This window comes from Terrapene carolina, unplaced genomic scaffold (genome assembly GCF_002925995.2).
Source record: "Terrapene carolina triunguis isolate 2854851 unplaced genomic scaffold, T_m_triunguis-2.0 Scaffold139, whole genome shotgun sequence".
Lineage (NCBI taxonomy): Eukaryota > Metazoa > Chordata > Testudines > Emydidae > Terrapene > Terrapene triunguis.
In genome coordinates, this window is record NW_020664490.1 from 1,571,092 (window position 1) to 1,585,057 (window position 13,966).

General features: G+C 39.2%; 1 protein-coding gene across 1 annotated transcript in view; it reads right to left on the reverse strand.

Annotated features, from left to right (window-relative positions):
- LOC112112900 (sacsin-like) overlaps positions 1-13,966 on the reverse strand; it is a 138,306-nt gene that overhangs the window by 27,716 nt on the left and 96,624 nt on the right. Inside the window, exons 9-11 of the mRNA XM_026653446.1 lie at positions 11,580-11,726; positions 8,743-10,225; positions 702-793 (exon numbers count right to left, since the gene is read on the reverse strand). Coding sequence (XP_026509231.1) covers positions 702-793; positions 8,743-10,225; positions 11,580-11,726 — 1,722 coding nt within the window. The remainder of the gene's footprint in view (positions 1-701; positions 794-8,742; positions 10,226-11,579; positions 11,727-13,966) is intronic.

Genomic DNA, 13,966 nt, shown 5'->3' on the forward strand with positions numbered 1-13,966 from the left:
CATGTGAATCTTTAGCACATCTGGCACGTCAATATCTTGCGACGCTGGCTACAACAGTGCCACGAGAACGCCTGTTCTCATTTTCAGGTGACACTGTAAACAAGAAGCGAGCAGAATTATCTCCTGCAAATGTAAACAAACTTGTTTGTCTGAGCGATTGGCTGAACAAGAAGTAGGACTGAGTGGACTTGCAGGCTCTAAAATTTTACATTGGTTTATTTTTGAATGCAGGTTTTTTTGTACATAATTCTACATTTGTAAGTTCAACTTTCATGATAAAGAGATTGCATTACAGTACTTGTATTAGGTGAATTGAAAAATACTATTTCTTTTGTTTTTCTACAGTGCAAATACTCATAATCAAAAATAAATATAAAGTGAGCACCGTATATTTTGTATTCTGTGTTGTAATTGAAATCAATATATTTGAAAATGTAGAAAACATCCAAAATATTTAAATCAATGGTATTCTATTATTGTTTAACAGTGTGATTAATCGCAATTAATTTTTTAATCGCTTAACAGCCCTAGTTCTTTTAAATGTGGGTTTTAATCGGCCTCCCTGAACTATCCTAATTACAAATTAGATTAAGAAAACAATGGCTCTTATGCAAAGCAAACCACACAATTTCTTCTTAATCTTATTATTATCAATCTGTTTTCTTTGTAAGGATGAGAACACCAAAAAAACTGAATATTACCTCGGCTTTTGGCAGCTTCCTTCAAAGCAGTTAGAACTTGAGGCTTCAGGTCATCAGAAAGTAATCTTCCTTCAAGGCCTGGGAAGAGGGACCTAGCATGCCATTGAAAACAAAGAAGTATTATCTTAGTATCCTTAACCAAGTAATTTATGTTGTTGTTCTATAGTTTCAAATACTGTGAAACAAATTATATATGTACTTGCCTATATATTTGGAAAAGTTTTCTTTTTGCAGTATTTTCTTAAAAAAACAAAATATGTATAGCAACAGAGAATCCTAAGAAAATTAACCTCTAACTATTCTGTACTTTTGACAAGTGGTTTAAGAGCATTCTTGTTAAAGATACCAGGTTTACAACTTGAAGACATTAAGACTGATTTTAATGTAGTTATACTCTAGAAAGAGACTTTTAAAATAGCTTTCTAGGGTTCTATGTCGCTCAGTGAACTGACATCAGAGTATAAAGATGTAGGGTATGTAATTGCTAGCACGGAAAATATTACCTGGGACCTGAAAATCAGGCTGTGCTCTTCCTGGCTCTGAAATCACCAGCAACAAATAATTGTAAACCACAAATAACCATGGTAAAGGTTGGATGAATAGATTTTATGCTTCAGACAGTAAATTTTCATGTCACAAGCCACAACACTTCAAGTTCAAGAAGTTTTGGAGGCCAAATTTAGGTTGGTAGGTAATTGATTAAAGTCCATGACCTCCATGGTAGCATTCTCTGAAAGGCTTCCAGTTCCACACAAGGGGCCAGTATGTGGGTGAAATAATGATGAAGGGAGGAGGGATTTAGGTTTATTAGGAACTGGGGAACCTTTTAGGGGAAGCAGTGGCCTATACAGGAGGGATGGGCACCACCTTAACCAAAATGGAACCAGACTACTGGCATGTACAATTTTAAAACTTGTAGAGGAATTTTTAAATTACGGGCTGGAGAAAAGACAATAGGTGTGGAGGAATACATGGTTCAGGCATATACACCCCTCAGGGATGAATTTATTAAAGGAGGAACTCTGTATACTAGTAAAGAGGATAGGAAAGAAGTTGGTAAAGTGCAGATAGGAGGCAGTGAGGAACAGTAAAATGTAACAGAGTCCTATTTAAATATAACATGTGAAAGCAAGCAACTGAATATTGACAAAATTTACAAGTACTTATATACAAATGCTAGAAGTCTAAATACTAAAATGGGTGAACAAAAGTGCCTAGCATTAAATTGAGGACATTGCTATAACAGGCATCATAGAAACTTGGTGGATAATCAGTGGGACATAATACCAGGATATAAAATCTATAGGAATGACAGAATAGCTTGTGCTGTTGAGGGTCTGGCATTATATTTTAGAGAAACTATAGAGTCAAATAAGGTAAAAATCTGGAATGAAACAAACTATCATAGAATCTCTATAAATAGAAATTCCATGCTTGAATAAAAGGAGTAAAGCAATAGGAATATACTACTGACCACCTGACCAGATGACAGTGATTGTAAAATGCAAAGGGAGGTCAGAGAGGCTACAAAAGCAGAAAGCACAATAATCATGAGTGACTTCAACTAGCCTCATATTGACTAGGTAAATGTCACTTCAAGGCGTGATGCAGAGATAACATTTCTAGACACCATATATGAGTGCTTCTTCAAGCAGTTAGTTCTGGAACCCACAAAGAGAGAGCTAATTCTTGATTTAGTCCTTAGTGGAGCACAGGATCTGTTCAAGAGGTAACTATAACTGAACTGTTTGATAATAGTGACCAGAATGTAATTAAATTTAATGTCTTTGTAGGGAAGATAATACAAAAAAACCCACCAAAGTAACATTTAACTTTAAAAAGGGCAGCTACACAAAAATGAGGATGCTTGTTAGACAAAAATTAAAAGGGTCTGTCACAAGGGTTAAGCAGCTCAGGGACTATATAAAAACCACCAAAATAGATGCTCAGACTAAATGCATATGCCAAATCAGAAAACAAAATAAGAGGACCAAAAGAATGCCACCATAGCTAAAAGGCCCATTCAAGGCAAAAAGGCATCCTTTAAAATTTGTCTGCTAGTAAGGATAAAAAAAAGAGCACAAACTCTGGAAGGTTAATTGTGTAACAGTATAACAACGCAGCCAAGAAAGAATTTGAAAAGCAACTTGCTAAAGATACAAAAAACAACAGTTTTTAAGTACATCAGAAGCAGGAAGCATGCCAATCAGGCAGTGGCACCACTAGATGACAAAGGTATTAAAAGAGAACTCAAGGAAGACAAGGCTTCTGCAGAGAAGCTAAATGAATTCTTTGCATCAGTCTCCACTGGAGAGGATCTGGAGGAGATACTCACGTCACAGCTAATTTGGGGGGGCAACAAATCCAAAGTACTGTCCCACCCTAACATGTCAATAGAAGAAGTTTTAGGACACACTGATAAATGTAACAGTAATAAGTCACCAGATGGTATTCACCAAGAGTTCTGAAGGAATATGAAATTGCAGAACTACTAACTATAGTATAAACCAGTGGTCTCCAAAGTGGGGTGCGCAAGAGGATCCTTCGGGGTGCGCAGCAGAAGGAGCGCTGCCAGAGCAGTGCCGCTTTTTTTTTTCCTTCGGCAGTTCGGCCGGGAGGCCGAGCAGCTTTTTTTTTTTTTTGTTTCGACAGTTCGGCCGGGAGCAGGGGGGGGTGTGCTCAAAAATTTTTTACTGATGGGGTGTGCGATCAAAAAAGTTTGGAGACCACTGGTATAAACAACGAGGAGTACTTGTGGCACCTTAGAGACTAACACATTTATTTGGGCATAAGCTTTCGTGGGCTAAAACCCACTTCATCAGATGCATGGAGTGGAAAATACAGTAGGAAGATATATATATACACAGTACATGAAAAGATGGGAGTTGCCTTACCAAGTGGGGGGTCAGTGCTAACGAGGTCAATTCAATTAAGGTGGAAGTGGCCTATTCACAACAGTTGACAAGAAGGGTTGAATATCAAGAGAGGGAAAATTACTTTTGTAGTGTTAATGAGGCCAATGCAATCAAGGTGGACGTCGGCCATTCCAACTGTTGACAAGAAGGTGTGAGTATCAGCAGAGGGGAAAATTACTTTTTGTAGTGACCCATCCACTCCCAGTCTTTATTCAGGCCTAATTTGATGGTGTCCAATTTGCAAATTAATTCCAGTTCTGCAGTTTCTCATTGAAGTCTGTTTTTGAAGTTTTTTTGTTGAAGAATTGCCACTTCTAAGTCTGCTATTGAGTGTCCAGGGAGATTGAAGTGCTCTCCTACTGGTTTTTGAATGTTACAGTTCTTGATGTCTGATTTGTGTCCATCTATTCTTTTGCGTAGAGACCGTCCGGTATGGCCAATGTACATGGCAGAGGGGCATTGCTTGGAATCTTGATGGCTCCCATTAACTAGGACAATTGGTTTTGAATGGCTCTGTTTACTTGCAAAACTTCCTGGGTACGTGCATGCCAGCACTGGAAGAATGAAGGCTGGGGTCTCACAGGACATGTGACCATGTCACATGATACTGGAATCCATTTTAAACCTGGTGCTTTTCCATTTAGAAGGAAGGGTGGGAACCCAGAGAGAGACAAAGGATTCCCGCTTTGTGCCAAAGATATAAAAGGGGGTGGAACAGAACAAAGGGGGCTGCAGTCATGAGAAATCCCCTAATTACCACCTGAGCTGGAACTAACAAGGATTGTACCAGGGGAACGGATTGGGCCCAGACTAGGAAGGAGTCTAGTCTGTGAAAGAAGCTTATTGGAACATCTCTGAGAGTGAGATTTACCTGTATTCAGTTTCTTAATGTATTAGGCTTAGACTTGCGTGTTTTGTTTTATTTTGCTTGGTAACTTACTTTTTTCTGTCTGTTATTACTTGAAACCACTTAAATCCTACTTTTAATGCTTAATAAAATCACTTTTGTTTATTAATTGACCCACAGTAAGTGATTAATACCTGGGGAAGCAAACAGCCGTGCATATCTCTCTATCAGTGTTATAGAGGGTGAACCATTTATGAGTTTATCCTGTATAAACTTTATACAGAGTAAAATTTATTTATTTGGGGTTTGGATCTCATTGGGAACTGGGTGTCTGGGTGCTGGAAATAGGTGACCTGCTGAGCAGTTTTTGGTTGAAGTCTGCAGCTTTGGGGGTGTGGTTCAGACCCTGGGTCTGTGTTGCACAGACTTATGTGTCTGGCTTAACAAGACAGGGTTCTGATGTCCCAAGCTGGCAGGGAAAATGGGCTCAGAGGTAGTTTCAGCACATCAGGTGACAGTCCCAAGCGGGTCTCTGTGACCGAACCCGTCACACCCATGTCAGAAAGAATCTAGTGGAACTGGAAAAAGTACAGAGAAGGACAACAAAAATGATTAGGGGTGGCTTCCATATGAGGAAAGATTAAAAGACTGGGACTGTTCATCTTAGAAAAGAAACAACTAAGGGGGGATATGACAGAGGTCTATAAATTCATGGAGAAAGTGAATAAGGAAGTGTGATTTACCCCTTCACAAAAGGCAAGAACCAGGGGTCTCTCAATGAAATTAACAGGCAGCAGGTTTAATACAAACAAGAGGAAGTACTTTTTCACATAATGCACAATTAATCTGTGGAACTCATTGCTATGGATGTTGTGATGGCCAAAAGTGGGTCCAAAAAACAATTAGATAAGTTCATGGAAAATACCTCCCTCAATGGCTATTAGCCAAGATGGTCACGGATGCAACCCCATGCTCAGAGCAACCCTAAATCACTGATTGCAAGAAGCCAGGAGTGGATCACTTCCAAACTGCCCTGTTCTGTACACATGTCGTTTGGCCCAAAAGAGTCCCAGCCCAGGAATACAGAAGAGCTCCCTCTCAAGAGACAGGGAGTTGCAGTTGCTCAGGTGAACCAGACTGAGATAACAGAAGCTTGCTGACCTGGACAAACACAGGCAACTTGAACAGAAAAGGAAGAGTATGTCACACCCATGGGACCCAGGAGTATGGACATAATGGTGTGTCTTATCAGGTTCCAGCAGACAACCAGATGTGAGTATGATGGTCGCCATCACTCTGCCTGTAGCCTGAGTCATTATGATGCTAAAGGTTATTCTGGGATTCTGACTGTGGGAATGTGGGAAGTGTTTTTTGCTTGATGTGTTGTTTTCTGTAATGATGTAACAGAGTTGAGCCCGAGGGCTCAGGCACAAGCTCACCATAGCCAGGGGGTAAATCCTCACCAGTGAAACTGAATCAGTGTTGAATGTGTCTTTGGCACATCTAAAAAGATATGGTGGACCAGGATCTGCTAGGACTGGGGGGACCCTGGCACAGCTAGGTAAAAGCTGTGGGCCAGCACCCTGCTGAAAGCTGTGAAAACTGCTGAGTGGTGAGACTCTGGCTCAGCTATGAAAGCTGTGGGGCAATACTGCATTGAGGGCAGGGAAACTGAAGCAGAGCTAGAAATGGTTGTAGCCCCCAAAATTGCTGGGTGCAGTAAGACACTGGCACAGCTGAGGGTAGTGGTAAGGTCAGAACTCTGCTGGAAGCAGGGCAGACTTGGGTGATAGGAGGTCTGGTTTCACACCTTCAGAGGTAACAGAACCCTTGACTGGCCAAGGTGACCTGCATGGATGTGAAGCATGAATGTTCAAAAGAGGAAAGATGCCCCTTAGTCTATGGGTTCAGGGGAACTTTGAACTGACACTTGTGGAGTCAATGTCCGGGGGAGGTGTGACACACACGCCCATGGTGATTTCAGTACTCTGCATTAACAACTCTTGTCAGATCTGACATACTCAGTGTACCCCTACTCACTATTGTTATAATCTGTATCTAAAAGGTATCATGTAAACAGGGCCGTCTCCAGGCACCAGCCCAGCAAGCAGGTGCTTGGGGCGGCCAAGGGGAAGCGGCAGCACATCGGACTGTTCGGCGGCAATTCGGAGGCGGGTCCCTCTCGGAGGGAAGCACCTGCCACCGAATTACCGCCGAAGAAGAAAGTGGTGCAATGGAGCTGCTGCCAGAGTGCCGCCGATCGCAATTGCGATCACGGCTTTTTTTTTTTTTCCCCGCCGCTTGGGGCGGCAAAAACCCTGGAGACGGTCCTGCATGTAATAGGTGTTTGAAAAACGAATCACTCACTGATCATTAATATTTTTGTGGGATGTATGTACAGTCAATCCACAAAGGATTATTCAGACATGCTGAAGTTATAACTAAAATGTGTTTAAACCAGGCACATCAAGGGGAGTTGATAAACAGTATTTTTCCAGACAAAGGAATGTGGTTCCCCCCGCTTAAATGTCTCCCATGTAAACTGAGCACAGTGTGATCAAAAACAAAGAAAAGCATATTTGCATGCCAGGCAAACAAAGCATCAAGACAGCAAGTGGGGGAAAAGTGATCACTTAATCTCAACCAAAGGATGGAGGCTGTACCCCCAAGAAGCCTCCCTGTCTTTTGAAGTAGGGTCAATGAACTTTGAGAGAGATACTTTTTCAAAGCTCTTCTGATCTACAAACAGAGGGTCAGAGAAGTTATCCTTCACATGAGGAGACAAGGAAAACCAGCACCTTTGACTAAGAATCTGATCAACCAGGCTGGAAAAGAGGCTTGGTGAGAAACACTTATTTGAACAACAGATTTAAATCATATTTTAATCTTAAAAGTGTATTTTTACTTTTGTTTGCTTGTAGCCCTTTCTATCTTTATTCCTTATATTTGGTATCACTTAAATCTATGACTTATTGTTTAATAAACTTATTTTACTTTCAACATAAACCAACATAGGGCTATGATTGAAATAAGAGTGTTAAACCTCAGTTAAATTAATGCGTTGCAGTGTGTTGTCTCTTTAAAGTAGCAATGAACTCAATGACTTCTGAGAATGTTACAGGAGAAGGATGAACACTGCAGGGAGGCAGTTTTGGAGAAATTTGGGACTGGGATGTGTTGGTGTCATGCTGCATACAGTAACTGGGCGGTGAAAGCCAGGGTGTCACATACATGCTTGTATGCTGGCTATCAGTGTCTAAGCTGTGAGCCACAGCTGCATACCATTTAAGGCACCCAGAGTTGCAGGGCAGGTGGTGAGACAATCCCTTACTGGTGTAGGTTGAACCCCAAAATGTTATAGATGTTCCTTTAATGTTGCTGCTCTTTTCCTCTACTTGGAGAATAATTTTCAATGTGATTTCACAGTTAATAGCAGCGGAATAGATAGGAACACTAAACACAGGAAATAATTGTTTTAAGGAGAAAATAATTAGACAAAACAGAAGTTCTTGAAGACAAATATCTTATTTCCATACAATTGTACAAATGCAAACAAAGGAAGAGAATTTCAAAAGTTATATAGAGCAGAAAGATTTCAATATAGAAAGCTTTAAAAGTTTTTCATAAGGTGCCAAAAACAATTTAGTTAAGTGGGTTAAACTGTATTCAGAGAAGTGGTAACACAAGGATCTAATTGAAAAATAAGGCAGTATTTTATGATCTTAAGTGCAGTACCCATCACAGCTAGTCACTGCCTTCAGTATATGGAGCCACTAAACTGACTGTGCAATACATTTTTTAAAAAAGCTTGTATTTTTTGTAAAACTAACCATTCCTGGATTTAATTTAAAACTATCTCACAGTAATAGCTAAGGGAGGTAGGAAAAGACTAGTGTCATCTAAAGCTTTCATTTTAATAAAGCCTTAGCCAGGCCATTAACAGATCCCTTGAACTGCTCCTCTAGAATGCATGTTTTCAGCCTTCTCTTATTTCTGTTTCCCAGACGAAAGCTAGTTTGAGAAAAGCTACTTGGTGTATATTTTATAACGAGATTTGATAATTCGTTATAAATTCTGACAGCAACTATCTTCAAATCTTTCAAATACAGAAGTATATAAAATTTAATCTTGGGTTCCTTTTATGCATTATTTTATTATGTTAAAAACTGTGATATGCTTATTCTAAATGCACTACTCATAAGCAGGTGACAGTTTGTAGTACTTAAAAATATTTAAACTGTGTTTCAACAAAATATAACATGTAAAATGTTAAATATACCTTGGGTAATCTTCTGAGGTTATGTAAACTACATCTTGATCTGACACAGATGAGGAAAACGGAATAAAATTTCCGTTTTGTAATGGCAGAAGCTCCAATCCAATAAGTTCGCTGTAGACTCCATCAGCAAGTACAAATTCCAAGAGATGAAGCTTTTCATCAGCAGGGCCAGTATGTCCAGATTTCCTCAACACCTGCCGCACTACAGCAGGAGTCACTTTTTTCACAGTTTTAGAGCTAGATACAGTAAGATGAACTGCACTAGCAATATTTGCTGGTACCGTAGCAATCTGGTTCCCTGAGCTCTGGAGGTAGTTGAGGACAGTTTGTGTGTACTCCAAGCAGTCATCCATGTCTGAGAAGCACACTTGCTCCACTTTTATCCAGTCACTACTAGCAGAATAAATAACTGCATTCTGGAACAACTCTTTAAACAGAGGTTCTATGATTGGTTTCCAATGTACCCTGATTTTCTTCTTTTCAGGCCATAGTCTATAAATTCTTTCAGCTGACAAAGGAAAATCTGAGTTTTTCTCAGTCTCCATTCGCTTGATAGCCTCTAAAATGAGAGTGGCATATGCTTTTGGGACAACATTCACTACAAGGAGGTCATTCCATAAAGCTGCTGGATCTCGCCACTGATCCAACTCTCGCCATTTGATACTCCTCCTATTGTCAGTCAGGCCAAAGAAACCACTAACATGAACTGGAAGACCAGTCTTGCTTTCCTCACCAGGAGGTAAAGGAAGAAAACAAAATGCTCTTCCTGAAAACTCTGCCACAGCTCCTTTCTCTTCCTCATTACTTGATAAAGACATAGCTATTCCAATAGTAGGGACAAACTTCAAGTCATCAGCCAAACAATCTAGTTCATTGCATATTCCTCGACCTCCCACACTGTTACATACTAACCAAGATGTTTTTTGTGCATCCTTCACACTCTCATCTTCTAAGACTATATTTACGTGATATGTCACACATGTTACGCTGTTGCTTGGAACCCCTTTACAATACTGACTTATTGCAGTTCCTAGAATCTTGATGGAATTGGGTCGTTCATGTTTCAAGCCCTTATTCTCACTAGCAGTTACTCTAAAAACCAGTCTCTCAATTCCATCAGCCTCCCTAACATGTACGGAAACATCTTGCACACTTTTCAGGAACAGCAGCACTGTATCTGCATCTGCTCGAAAAGATTCAAACAGTTCCAGAACTTTTTGTTTGTTGTACAGATTGCTACTCAGTTGGGAAGGCTGTAGGCGAAGAGGGAAACGAAAAAATGTACCAGGAAAGTTTCCATTCTTGAAGGTTTCCTTAGTGCTACCAAATACACCAATGAATGGTGCAAACTGGTCTGTAAATTCAGTAATTTCTTTGCTGTCATCTTTTAGATTCCAACACTGGCCTGATTCATGGGGTCCAAAAAGTGTTTGATGGGGATCCAACATTCCAATCTGGTCACCACTGAAGATACTAGGGACATCTGCACAAGTGAAATCCAACAAATATGAATAACCCCAAACAGCAAATCTGAATAACCCAAAAATATTCTACAGTATCCATACCTTAAAACAGCTTTAGCCATTACAATCAATTAAATTGTCATTTTAAAATTATAAATTGCCGTTATTTATCAAAAACCCAATTCTACTAATGGACGACTATTCATACTCTAGTAGAGACAATATTATATAAAAATATCTTACGATGACAGAATCCGTTTATGGAAGGCATAACAGAGATAAATGACATAGGGCAAAACTTTATTTGATCAAAGATTTGACACGCTCGCCTCAGAAACGAAATACTATCTAGATATCGAACACCAGTTGTCTATACTTGCCTTTCTTTTGCCATGCCAGCTTCATATTATAATAATTCAGTATTATATTGATATGTAATCCAACAGAATGAATAACTACTAATCTTTCCATGTGGCATAACCACAACAGAATACAAATAAATGTATTGAATGCAACATTTTTAGAGGTGCAAGTCAAAAAATGTACGAATTTTTAAGAGAAGAAGGCAGAAATCTGTATCCAGGTTTCTACGTAGAGTGTACTAATTCAATGCACATATATGAATGAAAGAAAGGACTATCAAATGAAATGGTAAAACAATCCTATAGAATTTAGGAAGCACTCTGCAGTAATAAAAGATCTAAATGAAAAAAAGATGCCCATAGTTAAGTGCTACCACCTTGCGGAAGAGGAGCACATTATGACTCATTAGCAGTATACTAGGCTATTTTTTGCTTTATACAATCAATGTGAACATCCTCCTGTTAAATAGTAAATTGCATGTGATGGTTATACGATGGAAAAGTACTTTTTTTGGTAGGAGACAAAATTAGCATTGTTTATTGATCTCTATTTCACATTTCCCTTAAATACATACAGGACAAAAATCAAACTGCACAAAGCTTTAGTCTTTGCTTATTGTATCTTATTTAAATTTATAGACGTCTGTTAAACATCCATCCTATGCTCTGGGCATCAGTTATATAAACTAAAAATGCATAATTCAAATAATATAACATAGAGGATTGTTCACCCCACGTTAATATCACCAGCAAAATATAGAGTCAATAATAAAATAAACCCCTCCAATTCTCAGCCTCCCTCTATAAGCCTGGAAAAAATATGGACTTTATAGCATGCCCAGAAGATTAAAAAAAGATGGGCTCTGATAGACCATGGGTGGATGGAAGTGCATTCCAATGTCAAGGACTTCACCCAGAGAAAACCCTGCCAGCATCCTTATGTTTGATGTGTATGAGATTAAACAAATCTTAATGTTAATATTTTTATTTTTAAAGGAGCTACACATAGTACCTGTTATATGATATACTGAATTGAACCCAATTCCAAATCTTCCAACTTTCAGGGGATCATCCTTTTTCTTGCTTCTTGCTATTTCCTGTATGCCATGCCAGTCCTCAAGGGTAAAAACTGCATTGTTGTATACATAAAGTGCTGGCCCTAAAAAATAAATAGGCACACGTAAGGCAATTCAAAAATAGCACACTTGGGTCCACCTGTTTAGTTTCCAGGAAGTAAACTTACTAAATCAAGAAAGCATTTTTGAATGTAACTATAGATGTGCAAATTTAATGAGGAAGCTGTAACTCAAACTGGTATTGGAGAAATGAAACTAAAATCTATTGGGAAAGTCCAAAAAGATGAAGAGGAACTTCTGCAAAATAAAAACCCTAAACAACACATTTTCTTCTCTTTCTCTTCAGAGACACAAGTCCGTCAACTGATTTGTTGGATTATTTTAGATTCCATGAAAATTTTAACACACACCATATAATTTTGGTTTACTACCTACCATTTTCTGTCATACAAGATAAATGAAGGTCACGCTGAGAAAGAGCTTCAGGAAACTTCAGGAAAGCAGTGACCATGGGGGTCATACAAGAATCCTCTTATAACACTGAATGTCCTGAACCTAGATAATAAAAGAGCTGTGCGGCCCCAACCACTTCAGTTCCTTCAATAATTCTGAGAATCCTATTGGAGTAGAACAAAATACAAAATCGGTGCTGATAAAATTTGCAAATGACACAAAGATCGGCAGAGTGGTAAATAATGATGAGGAAAGGACAGTCATATTAAGCGATCTGGATCATTTGATAAGATGAGACCATGTGAACAAAATATAGTTTAATATAGCCAAACACAAGAGCATACATCTAGGAACAAAGAATGCAGACCATATGTACAGAATGGAGGACTGTATCCTGGAAATCAGAGACTCTGAAAAGGATTTAACAATCAGAGTGGACAAACAACTCAACATGAGATCCCAGTATGATACTGTGGCAAAAAGAGCTAATGCAATTCTTGGATGTACAAAAGTGAAGTAGTGACCAAGAGTAGGGAGGTGAATTTACTTCTGTATATGGCACTGGTGAGATCAATACTGGAATAGCACATGGAGTTCTGGAGTCCACATTTTAAAAGCAACGTTGAAAAACTGAAGAAGGTGTAGAAAAGAGCAAGAAAAAGAATTGGAGGGCTGGAAAATTGCTAAAAGAGTTCAATCTGTTTAGCTTATCAAAAGAAATTTGAGAGATGACTTGATTATAGTGTGTAAGTACCTTCACAGGGAGGTGATTGGGTACTAAAGGATTCTTTAATCTATCAGAGAAAGCCAGAACAAGAGCCTACTGGCTGGAAGTTAAAGCCAGCCAAATTCAAATTAGACATAATTTTTTATCAGTGAGGGTGATTAACCACTGGAACAAGCTATCAACGGAAGTGGTGGATTCTCTACCACTTGAATTCTTCAAATCAAGACTGGATTCCTTTCTGGAAAATATGCTTTAGTCAAACAAGTTACTGGGCTCAATGCAAGAGTAACTGGATGAAATTCTATAGCCTGTGTTATAAAGGAGATCAGACTAGAGGATCTAATGGTCCCTTCTTAGCCTTAAAATCTATGACCCCCAAGGAAGAAGAGAAAATGGACAGGCAGTCTGAAATACACAGAAGCAACGCTCTCAAAAATTATATTTAGTGGTAAGCAACCATCGCTAGTAAAGTTGCCTCTATCCATTCACACTTACAGGATTTGGCATCTCTAGCCAAACTGTGGAACTGTATAGAAAAGCTGTGTCAGTTGCTGGAGTGCAATAACATTCTCACACTATGATCTCATCAGCCCCTTCTACAAAGATTCCAAGGCCAGAAGGGACCACTGTGATCAGTTAGTTAACCACCTGTATATCACAGGCTACAGAACTTTCCTGAATTAATTCCTAGTTGAACTAGAGCACATCTTTTAGAAAAAACATCCAGTCTTGATTTTAAAAATTGATAGTGATGGAGAATCCACCACAACTCTAGGTAAACTGTTCTAATGACTAATTTCCTTTTAATATAAGAGAACATGCCCCCTAGCCCACCCCAGTTCCTCCTCCCAAACCGACACAGTCCTGAAATACAAAGAATTCCAAGGCAGAGGGAAGGCAGGTGGGTAATGTCAATGCACAGAGACAACTCTCGAAGAACAACAATTACTAGTAAGTAATCCCTCTTTCTCTGAGGGCCTCTGTGCATTCCCACTTATGGGAGATAAGCAAGTAGTGTGCCCCATTAGAGGACAGTGGGTGAGGAGTTCTAGGCTAAAACTCTAGCTCTACTCTGCCAAACTGAGCATCGGATCAGATTTCAAGTCCCATGAATAGTACTTAGGAAAAGAACTCCATGTTACT